This window comes from Notamacropus eugenii, chromosome 1 (genome assembly GCF_028372415.1).
Source record: "Notamacropus eugenii isolate mMacEug1 chromosome 1, mMacEug1.pri_v2, whole genome shotgun sequence".
NCBI lineage: Eukaryota > Metazoa > Chordata > Mammalia > Diprotodontia > Macropodidae > Notamacropus > Notamacropus eugenii.
The window spans coordinates 534773317-534785908 of NC_092872.1; the positions used below are offsets into that span (position 1 = coordinate 534773317).

General features: G+C 41.3%; 1 protein-coding gene across 4 annotated transcripts in view; it reads right to left on the reverse strand.

Annotated features, from left to right (window-relative positions):
- MEMO1 (mediator of cell motility 1) overlaps positions 1–8773 on the reverse strand; it is a 119146-nt gene extending 110373 nt beyond the window's left edge. Inside the window, exon 1 of one of the 4 annotated variants that reach the window (XM_072634118.1) lies at positions 8637–8773. Coding sequence is in view for 2 of the 4 variants with exons in the window: in XM_072634116.1 (XP_072490217.1) it covers positions 8637–8697 (61 nt within the window). In the remaining 2 variants the exon portion in view is untranslated. Of the gene's footprint in view, positions 1–8168; positions 8344–8636 lie in introns of those variants that run through there. The other 3 variants (XM_072634116.1, XM_072634117.1, XM_072634119.1) reach the window with 3 other exon arrangements.
- Positions 8774–12592: the final 3819 nt, after the last annotated feature.

Consider the following 12592-nt stretch of genomic DNA (forward strand, 5'->3'; position numbering starts at 1 on the left):
TTCTTCCTCGTACATTTCCAGAAAATGTCTGAGACCTTCCTTTGGTTCCTACAGCATGTCATGACTACCAATACAGTCACTCAGGCCATAACTCACTATTGCTACATAACCAGCCCACTTCCAATTTCAATTATGCACATCTCTGATGATATCCTTTATACTACTTATCAATCAAATCATCAATGATATTTTACAACCCATTCCTTACCATCAGATATATTTCCATTAGCCTCCAAACTGTATATCTAATTCTCCTTATATCACAATGTTCCACATTTCAGTTACATAGCATCACTAGGAATTATATAAAAAAATGGTTCAGGAGAAGGGAATACCTGAGGATGGAGCATTTTCCAAAATTCATTCAAGCCTAATATCTTCCTTCTATTTAACTCTAGCTCAAATCTATCTACATTGAATATATAATGATGAATTTAATGGATTTCCAATTTAACTGCAAGTCCTACTGTGGCTAACATTCATTCTTCTTCTGCTTGCAGAAGTGTACTACTAAGTGTACACACTCTTCTGGACAGATCTCAATGAGGCAGCCTTATAGTGTTCAGGGGTTAACATAATCACTACAAAGTCATCGACAAAAAGGAATATCTGAAAAAATCTTCCTTCTAACCACACGCAAGCTAAAATCAATGCCAAATTATAGAATGAATAAAGATGTGTCAACACTATGTACAGTTATACCAACTCCAATCTTAACCTAACGACTCTAAAAAATTTAAAAAGGATAAATGTTAACATATTGACTGTGATTACTAACATACCTTGGAGAAGTTTAACTGATGCAAAATAACTGCCATTTAAAAAAAAAAAACTAAAAGTTCAGAAACTACCTCAGTCAGTGAAAATCTCTTTGCCAACAGGTTGAACATGAAAGCTAAGAGCAACACCAATTCAGAATAAAAGTTCATTTACACTCTGTATATCGTTCACTTGTTTCCTACTCTTCACGGCCCCTTTTAGGGGTTTTTCTTGGCAAAGATACTGGAGTGGTTTGCCATTTCCTACTCCAGATCATTTTACGGATGAGGAAACTAAGGCAAACAGTTAAGTGATTTGCCCAGGGTCACACAGCTCATAAGTGTCCGAGGATGAATTTTAATTCAGGTCTTCCTGCCTCCAGGACTAGCACTCTATTCTCTGGACCACCTAGCTGTCCACTCATTTACATTCAACTTCGCAAAATAACAAAAAGCCATTAAAGGAAAAAATGAGTACTGTGCTGTTTGTGGGGTGTTGTTTTTTTTTAAATTGAAGTATCAATTAATATAATAACCATACACCAACAAATTAGATTATATAACTTACTTCTGAGATCTCTAGCCAGTACACTAACTGGTTCCCAATCATAAGCCTCCAAAACAGTTATCATCATCCCAGACAAGGTCAGATATTTAGAAGTAACCCCAACTTTCCCATAAACCACTGTGATGGAAGACTTCAGGAAAAATAAAAAAAGTAGATCCTTTCTCACAAAAAGATAAGAACCTAATCCAAGATCTGTTTCAAATAAATAACATCTATTTCCACAAATTTTTTCCATGGCTTCTTCCATTTACCTAAACATGTAAATGTTATGCTGAAAATAACTGTTCCCCAGTTTGACATTCATGTTCATTCTAAAAAAATTAAATATAACTCATATAATCCTAGATTGTCATACTCAACATGTTTCTGTAAAGAATCACAATAAGCAGAGGTATAATGCTAATTACAAAGCACAGAAGATAAACATTTAACCCCAACTAATTACCCTTCCCAATCTGCCTATTTATTAAATTACAGAGAGAGAGAACCACAAAAACATTATTTACTCATCAGTCTCAAGGTCACAATCGCTCTCAGTGGATGTCCTTAAGGCTCTGTTGTGAGCCCTTCTGTTCTGTCTCTATATTATTTCATTTGGCCATTTCAACAGATCCTATGGACTGAATTACCTCTATGCTGCTGATTCTCAGATCTATTTACCAATCCAGTCTAGCCTTTCCAACTGCCTATTAGACCTCTCACACTGAATGTCCTACAGACATTTTAAATTCAACATGTCTAAAATTGAACTCATCATCTTTCCCTTCAAACACTCCTCCCCTTTCTGTGAGAAATGAGCCCAACCAACAAGTCCCTAAGTGTGAGAAACATGCTCACTTTAAACAAAGAACAACACATTGTGAAACCAGGAAAGCTTTCATTAATTTCTACATTCATTCCCCCAACAGGTAGCTCCCAAGTAAGACTACAAAAAGACTACAATCTGTTCAGACCAATGAAAGCACTTTATACTGTTGAACTTCCTGCCACACCATCTATCAGTAATGTGACTTTATGTTCTCCTCTCTGATTGCCTTTCCCTCAAATCAAGCTCGCGCACAAGTTTCTAACCTTTTTACCTGGCCATGCTCCCTCACAACTCTGATTAACTGCCACCACTCAAAGCTGGGAGGAGTTTTAACCCTATGGAAACAGAACTCCTTCCTTTGTTTCCCACGCTAACTTCCTTTATATTATTAAGGATAACACCATCCTCCCAGTCACCCAGGCTCACAACCTAAATGTCATCCTGGACTCTCATCCATGATTCCCAATCTACTGTTAAGTCCTGTCAATTCCACCTTCATAACATCTTTGGTATACAAGACCCCTTCTTTACTCTACCATTGTCACCTCATCACTTCATACCTGGACAAGCAAAAGGCTTCTTCTGATTGGTCTCACTACCTCAACCATCTCCACATTCTTCCTAAAGTGTGGGTCTGACTACATTACCCCTCTGTTCAATAAATTCTGGTAGCTCCTGATCACCTCCAAGATGAAATATAAAATTCTCTGTTCAGTTTATAAAGATCTTAATAACCAATCCCTTTCCTATCTTTTTAGTCTTCTCACAGTTTACTCCCCTGACCCTGTAATCCAGTGACAATGGCCTCCTTGTTTGTTGTTCTTGGCATAAAATACTCCTAAGGGGTGAGGAACCTGCAGCCTCAAGGTCTCTCATATAGTCCTCTAGGTGCTCAAGTGTGGCCCTTTGACTGAATCCAAACTTCACAGAACAAATCCCCTTAATAAAAGGATTTGTTTGTAAAACTTGGATTCAGTCAAAAGTTAGATCCAAGAACCTAGAAGGCCACGTGTGGTCTTAAGGCTACAGATTCCCCATCCCTACTCCATCTCGTTGCTCTATGCCTATTTTCACAATCTACCCCTCATACCTGAAATTCTCTCTCCTCATCTCTGCCTCCTGGCTTTCGTTCAAGTGTCAGATGAAATCCTGATCTCTTTTAATGCCACTGTCTCTCCTTTGTTGATTATCACCAATTTGTCCTGTCTATGTCTTGTCTTAATATACATCTTATTTTATATGTATATATATACATATATATAAAGGTATATATATATATATATATGTATACATCTTTAAATATCTTCCCTTCAAGTTACAAGCTACTTGACTGTAGGCACTGTTTTTGCCTTTTCTTTGTATAATGCTTAGCACAGTGACTGTACGTAGTAGGTTCTTAACACTTGTTGACATTTCACAAGAGATAAAAATTTCAAATTTTGATAAAATAACAATTACTTATAAAAGCTAACATGACTATAATATTCTTAAGTTTTCCAAAGTGCTTTTCTTCACTACAACCCTATGAGGTAGAAAGTACAAATATTATTATCTCTGTTTTACACAAATGGAAACCAGGGGTATAAAAAGGGTAATTCAGTGTGAGAATGAGTCCAAGTCTTGTAACTCCAACTCCAGCACTCTTTTCATTAAGCCACACTTTCAACTAATTTACTGAGTCGTCTTTTCCATTCAATAATTTTTCCTTCTGTGTCCTTACACATTTTTATTGCTATTATTTTTCAACCAACATATCAATGTGTTCTAATTTTGCATTCCCAAGGCATCTTTGATGTCTCTATCCATTCCCTTGGTCCTTTACCCTATCACTGACCAAATCCTAATGAGTCTTTTTTCACAGTATTTTCCTTTATGAATTCCCTCCTCTCTTTTCCATCCTCATTACTGTCACCGAGTTCAAGCCATTATCATCTTACATGGTCTCCATGTCTCTAGTCTCTACTTCCTCCAGTTCATACTATACATGGTTGCCAGGTTAATCTTCTTGAAGTGCCACTTTGATTAAGTTATTCTTCTGTTCAAAAAATGTCAATGTCTCCCCACTGACTACAAAATAAGATCCAAACTCTGAAGTCTGACATTCAAGGACCTCCACAATCTGTTTCATATCTACTTTTTGAGCATCATCTCACACTATAACCCCAAATGAATACTCTGTTCATCCATGACTTCTCTATAAAGTCTTTCTCTCTCTCTCTCTCTCTCTCTCTCTCTCTCTCTCTCTCTCTCTCACACACACACACACACATACACACACACACAAAAAAAAAGCAAACACTTCCACCTAAACTTCTTTAAACAATTGTATCACTTTGGGCATTGATTTATAGACTCATAGTACTTTGGAGCTAGAAGAACTTAAGAGACCACCTAATCAACTCCCTAATTTCATAGCTGGGAAAAATGAGCAACAGCAAGATGAAGTAATTTTCCCAAATTTACACAAATGGTAACACATACAGGACTTGAACCAAATCAAATCTAGTCCTTCCTAGCTTGATAATTCAAGCAAAAAAAAGAAAAGAAAGCATTCTACTTAAAACATTTATACTGACAAATATGTGAATTTGTGTTTGATATTTATCTGAATTTACACTTATGAACACAAATATGTTGGGAACCAGAAAAACAGCCTTGTGTAAAAAAGCACTGATTACATCAGGAAACCTGAATTCAGGTCTGACATTTTAAAGCCTAAGTCACTTCTCTAAGATCATCCCCTCATCTATAAAATAATTTTAAAAAATACATATACCATTTATCTCAAATGGTTGTTCTAAGGAAAGAATCCTACAGACATTAAAATGCTATAGTTTTTCTTTAAGTACACAGTAAATTAAGCTATTATTATGAAGTGATAAGCAACTACTATGAAGTGATAATCAACTACTACAAAATTGTTTTTTTTGGTTTCTTTGTGCTTTTTTAAGCAAATTCTCTACCCAAACAGTAACAAGTAACATTTTAACAAAAAGTAATATAAGTATTATATATTCTGACTCTAACTCTATAACCCTATGATCCCAGATAGAAATAAATTAAGTAGAAGAAAGATAATTTTATAGATTCTGTGCTAATCTTTCATCTACTTTCTATTAAAAATCACCTAATCTTTTTTTAATACAAAATAAATGCTTAACTTTTTTCCTCCATAGAATCCATATAGGCAATTTCCCAAATTATTTCATTGATATCAAGAAAAGGAAGTCTTTATCTTAAATTTTTAATTAAATTATAACAGTTCATTGTTAGTAAAAAGAAGTAATCGAGACTTCTTAAGCTAGAAGACCTTAAGGGGCTCTTAAAATATTTAAAGAATTACAATGAAGAAAGCAACATTTCAAGTCCAAATTTTAAGTCACTATATTTTACACACCTATTATCAAGGAATCTCCAATCAATAAGTCAATGATAATTTATTAAGCATCTATTAGGTGCCAGGTTCTGTTCTAACAAGGCAAAAAAAGACCAATTGCTGCTCTCAAGAATCCCTCAGTCTGGGGAAGGGGGGACGCAAACAACAATGTACAAACAAGACACACACACACACACACACACACACACACACTCAAACACGATAAATTGGAAGCCATGAACAGAAGGGTTCCTTCAGAAAGCTATAATAACAATAACATTAAAAGGTATTTATGCATATGGCATTTAAAATAAATTATCTCATTTGGACCTCACAAATTCCAAAGAATCAAAGTCTACAGGTGATAGGATTTCCAATAACCAGTAAAAAAAAATGTGGCTTGAAGAAGTTCATCAACTTGAGGCAGGAAAGAGCTGTGGAAAGAGCCCTGGATTTGGAATCAGAGGACATAAGTCCAACCCCAGCTCTGCCACTTAAAATCTGTGTGACCTTAGGCAACTAGACACCTCTCAGGGACCGAAGGGCTTGAATTAGATAACCACCAAAGTCTCTTCCAGATCCTTACATGTATAATCCATAATCTATAACCTGTAATCTATAAATTTTGTGACTGGCCCAAGGCAACGTAACTATTGAGCCAGAATATGAACCCAGATTCCACTCAAGCCCTCTCCACAAAAGAAGCCTGAAAAGTCATGTAGTTTTTCATGTAAAACTACCGAAAAAAAATTTTTATCACTTAGGAAACTGTGAGAGGCAGCATCAAATAGTGGATAGAGAGTCGATCTCAATAGTCAGAAGAACTGGATGCAAATCAGGCCTTTGGCAATGGCTGAGTGAGCCAGTCCAAGTCATTTAAGCTCTAAAAACCCCAGGAACTTTTAAGACTCACGTGCCTATCTGAACTGGTAAAGAAAATTTCCTCATCATGAGTTCCTTATGCCAATAAAATCACAGGTCTGATTCAAAACTCAAAAAAATGAGAATGGGTAAAACTGTCAAAAAAATAAGACAAAAAAAATCTAGTCCATAATGTCAGTACTGAGAAGCTGGCTCGTCTAAAAATTTATAAAGAGAAAACCTGGATAACATTGCAGGTAAATTGCCTACATCACAGAAGACGAACATTAATTGTCCACATTTTTTTTTAATTGGTAGTAGAGTCTAGAACAGTAATTCTCAAACTTTCTGCCCTTAGGACCCTTTTATGCTTTAAAAATTACTGAGAAAGATCCTTGTTTATGTGATTATATTTATCAATATTTATCATATTAGAAATTAAGATCTTAATTACCTTGAAAATAGTGTTGACCTCACACACTCCTTGACAGGGTCTCAGAGGTCCCAGATCACATTTTGAGAACGGAACCCCTCACTGTAAGAACTGCTAGTCTAAAGGTCTGAGCAGGGGCTCTGAAGGCTGAAACATTGTAAGTTTCCAGATTCTGTTCTGCCATGCCACTCACTGGCTTACTGCATGGTGCTAGGGGTATCACAACTTCTCTGCATCTGCTTCCCCATCTGTTGAGCAGGAATAGCACAACTGACATTCTCAGGTTGTGAGAATCAATTAAGTGTTTATGAAGTACTTTAAGGTCCACAGAAGAAAGCACTCTAACTATAAAATATCGCCTTTAACAGTGAACCACAGCTATATGCAAAACTCACCAGCACAATTCCTTTACATATTTTTTCATAACATAAAATTCTGAAATGAATCAGTGAGATGTATTTATGAACCAGTTTGGCAAACTCTGAGCCTGTAACTTTTCTAAATCCCTTTGTTTTCCCACCGCATGTCACTGTTCTAACCCAAATATAGGGTAAAAATCTAAGATTCAATAAGAAATTATAGATAGTTACAAACCAGAGCATCTGACAAACAACTTCAAAAAAGTCACCTGAGAAATAGAAGTTTCAACAATGGCATCTCTTCCTCCTACACAGAACATACTAATGCATTTGCTGAAGACACACAGAGAGCATGCACGGCTTAGTCTCTCTAAGCTGGACTAGTTTGTTATGGAGCTAGCCTTAGCAACTGCAGGGTGCCGAGGGACTATGGAAGAGATGGGTGCTGATGCCACCTCGAGCTGCCCCTTGGGTAAATGACAGCTACAGCAAAACCCTGACAAAAGAGCCAACAGGCTACCCCGGGCCTGGGCTTAATCACTGCCCCACCCCCAACACACACACACACACACACACACACACACACACACACACACACACACACAAAAAAGGCCTCCTGTAATCCATCCCCACACCGCCAAAGAAGGGCACGCTTCTAGGCGAAGCAAAGAGGATGGCAGAGGACGGGCTTCTCAACACATCTGCTCCGTCTACACCCTCACTCTAAGCCTTCGAGGAGTGGGGAGGGTGGAAAGGAGGTAAGGAATCTGCCTCGCTTTCTAAACTATCCCGGGTAGTTTAACAAGAGACTACAGCAGAAGGTGTGAGGGGGGCAGGAAGAGGCTCCGGAGGGAGAGAACTCCCTCGAGTCTTGGGAGCTGAGAGGAGAAACCCAGGGAAGAAGGGAAAGGGAAAAGGGAGAAGGAAGCATGTCCCTTCTCCAGGACAGGCGGGCCGGGGATTCCCCTCCCTCCTGAGTAAGGAGAAGGGGAGGGAGGGTCCTACCCGTGACTCAGAGGAAACGAAGGACAGTGGGAGAGGGTCTGCCCCCTTTCTCTTCTCGGAGGTAAGAGGAGGAAATGCCCTCCACGGCAGGGCTGCCTGCCCCTCTCCTGCCCCCCTCGCAGGGTGAATGGGAGGCCAGGGCTCGGGGTTACCGACAGCTCTGGCCCCGGCTTCCGGGGCGGGATCGGTCAGCTCTGCCCATAGGGCGGAAAGAAAGGTGGAGGCCAGGAGGAATGATCCCGCGGGCGAAGACACCGGGGGAGGCCGGGCCAAGCCCCCTCTCCTCTCCCGCTCGGGCCGCCCGCCTCAGCCCGGCGTGCCGGGGAGCGCCTTCGCTTGGGGACGGGCCCGGTCCGCTCGCTCCGCTCCTCCCCGCCGCGCCCAGCCCCGGGCCGCAGGGGGAGTCGTGGAGGCGGCGGCGGCCGCCGGGCTCCGCTCGGCCCGGCCCGGGCCCTCCCGCCCTCCTACCTGAGGCTGTGTACCAGCTCCCGGCGTGACTGGCTTCCCGGCAGACCACTCGGTTGGACATCTTGGAACCTGTGCCGCCTATGGTGCACGAGGATGAATGAGGAGGAGGCGGCGGCGGCGGCTGCAGGAACGGCTCGGGGAGGGGACGAGGCACCACGGGCCCAGCCCAGGAGGAGGCGGCCGCGGGGAGGGGATCGGCCCGACCCAGGAGGAGGAGGAAGAGGAGGAGGCGGCAGCGGAGGAGGAGGAAGAGGAGGAGGAGATGGCGGCGGCGGCCCCGTCCCGGATCACCATGCACGCGAACGGCCGCCCGACGAAGGGGCCCGCGGCGGCCCCACAGACCGCTGCAGAGCCCTGGCGCCGGCCCCCGGAGTCGCCACTTCTCCCCCTCGGGGGCAGGGCCCGCCGCCTAGCCGCCCCGACACCACTCTGCCCCCCGCCCTCGGGCGGGTGCCGCCGCCGGTGACCCCACCCCCCTGACTCCGCTCCCGCCCCCGGCCCCGGCCCCTCCGCGGCTCCCCTCCCCCAGCGCGCCCCGGGCCGGGCCGGCGCGCCCCGCCCCGCCGCGCTCCGCCCCTGCCCGCGCCTGCCCTGCCGCCCGCGCCGGGGCCTGGGAGACACCGAATTGCGGCTACTCAGGGCTGCATCGGAGGTCTGCCTGAGCCCCGGGAGGCAGCCGCGAGTCCAAAAATGGCCGGGGCTGGAGCCTCAGCTGAGGAGGTCGAGCTCGTGAAGAGCCAAGACTTCTTCACTCGCCACCTCCCCCCTCCCCCCAACGAGAGCTGCCCACTGAGCATGCCCAGCTGCCGGCCGGCCGAACGTGCGGCTCTGCGCTCCCCTGGTGGGAGGGGGGCCGAAGGCAGGAAGCCGAGGTTCCGGACCCACTGGAGATCCAGGGGATTTGTCCCCTTGGGTGCACCTTGCACGGTGACAGTTCTACAGCGCAAGGTTTCCAAAGGCAGGTCCAGCGTGCCAAGGTGCACCGTGCGGTTTGGTGGAGGTGCTCTGGGCACACACGTGGTGAAACAAGTCTTGAAACCACACAGCTTCAGCCAGAACACAGGTTAAAAACCAGGATACTGGCCAGGCCTTCTTCAGCATCGGGAAAAGCAGTGCATGAAACTCACCTATTCACAAGGAACTCCTATGCTCTGCTCTCTTCTGTCTAATGTTTTCTGGAACGTATGTGGTCACTTCTCTTTTTATATGAAATTCCACTAAGAAATTTTTCACTTAAAAGTCTGGTTCACTTAATGGGTCTGGGTTCCTTCCTCTTTGCTGGGAACATTGGATCAAGTATTTATTACTTTCCTCTTCGGTGTTTCCCCTCTCAACCCCTAAATTTTTGGGAAAAAAAAATAAATACAACATACCCACCTTTTATGTAACAGTCTAACCAGACATACTCGATGTACAGTAACATTAAATCCTTCTAGGTACCTCTCAAATAATCCAGGTAAGGAGCAGACAAGTTTACCGAAGTACAAAAAGTGTGATACCAGTATACACTGATACCAAATTGGTCCCTCCTTTAAGAAGTCCCACAGACCTCCAAGGATTGAGTGAGCCTTGATCATTAATCATTGCAACAATGCCAGATCTTCCTCCTAATGATTGGCAATTGTGTTTTCTGTGGAGTAATGGAGAATTTCAAGAAAATAAAAATGGCATCCTATTTTAAGGTTCTATAATGAAAAACTGCATAGAGCATCTGTTCAATCAACAACCCTAAATGTCACCTCCATAACATATGTAAAATTTAGGGTTCTCTTAAGAAAAATTCCCAGAATCTCAAACAGATCTCTCACTAGTAAGCCTGGACAGACCAGCCAGGTCTCCACTGGTAATGCAAGTTAGTGAGGTGAAAAAAACTGGAAATACCTTGAGTCCTCTGATCTAAAACTACTGTCAATCTCCAACCTACTTTGACAACAAGGCTATTCTGTCAATCCAAAAACCCAATTCCCTTCATAAAGGTTAATTTCTAAGCTTTCAAGGATTTCTGTATTATAGCTTGCTCTTTTCTCCTAAAACAAAAATATGCATATTCAGGGATGCAGTGTGGTATATAGTAGATAAGATTAAACAACTTGAAATCAAAAATCCTGAATTCAAATGCTGCCTGACATTTACTTTGTGAGTACTAGCAATGAACTTAACTTACATGAAGCTGTTTTCCACTTTCAACTGATGCCTCTAATGTTCCAAGACTCAAGTGAGAATCTACATAAAGTCCTTTACAAATGATAAAGCACTATAAAAATGTCATATATTATATGAAAGCAATCACTACCTCCTGGACACCCAAAGATATCTTGGCCCTGTTTTTGTAGTTTGGGGGAAAAGGTCTTGTCATAAGACAAAATTTAAGGAGACTAAGTCCCAGCATGACAATACATAGTCATACTACTTTAGACTGCATCTTCTAATACTGAGAAGCAGCAAGATGCAGTAGTAAATAAGGGGCCAGCCTTAGAATCAGATAAAAACCAGATAAATATCAGATAAATACCAGTTGTCTGTAGACCCCAGACAACTAAGGCTAAGTTACAAGAAAGTTTTTCATTTGTATAGGTAGAAGGAGTTTTCTAGCAGTGAGGCCCAGAGTAGTATTAATTTTAAAATTCTGTAGTTCAATTTATTCACTACTGATAGCATGAGTGGCCCCCAAGTTTCTAAATGTTGTATTTGATATGGCCTTGAGGGAAATAATACCAAAGTATTTTAATAAATCTAGTTTGGGGGTAAGAAAAATCAGGTAAGGGACAACACATATTTATAAGTAGTGTTACAATTAGCATTATATTCCTAACATCAACTAGAATTTAGAGATGTAAACTTCTAGGTTACAGTAACAATCAAGTATCAAACCCTAAAAAGTTAAAAAAAAATGTTCCAGGTGAGGTTGGCTTGTACCAAGGCAATGGATTAGTGAGTCCTCCCTGATGACTTGCCCCAAATCTGCTACTTAAGGAACTGTTTTAGGCATCAATGAAGAAGGTTGGGACAGGAATAGTGGCAGCCAACCCAGGTCAAATATAAATGATGGTTGATTATCTAACAGCTCTGCTTCTCCAAACATTAACAATAACTGAAAGCTAACAAATAAAATCATTAAAGAACATTCCTTGAAAAGTTGATTTGGGGGAGGAAATAAATCATTAAGCACTTAAGAGTCTACTATATGCCAGGCACTGTGCTCAGTAGTAGGGATACAAATAAATACCCGCAAACACACATATATATGTATATACATAAAGATATGTATCTAGTCTCATTTAGATTTTAAGGAAGCATGTCTAATTACATTATTTCCCTCTGAGTTCCCAGTTCAGAGCTATATTTTTTGACTGCGTGGTATACATTTTAGCTGCCAACCTAAACTATTGAGTTCAACTAAGCAACTGTAACAATTTTCAGGGAAAATGCAAACTTTTAATAACCACAGGAAAAGTTGTTCTAATTCCTCAATAATCAGAAAGATGAACATCGTAGAAACCTTAAGATAGCATCTTACATACACAAAAAAAGGAAACAAAAAAATTATGAAATTCAGTTTTAACATGTCAAGAAAAATAGGCACTCTAACACACTACCAGCATCAACTACAGATCTGTGCAAGTGTTTGGGAGACTATGGTAATATATAATAAAATTCACAAATCTGATAACATACCTTTTGAGCCAGCAATTCCACAGGCAGTAATTTATGCCAAGATTACCATAAAGGGGAAGGGGGCAGGAAGGGAGAATGGAGAGGGAAGAGGGGGAAACCTATCTAGACAAAATTATTCACAACTGCTTTATTTATAATAACAAAAAATAGATACAACCTGTATTTCAATTATTAGAAAATTGCTGAATTATGTATAAATGCCATGGAATTTTATAAATTTAAAGAATACAAGAAAATATGGAAAGACCAAATGAACTGATGGTAAGACTGGCAGAACCAGT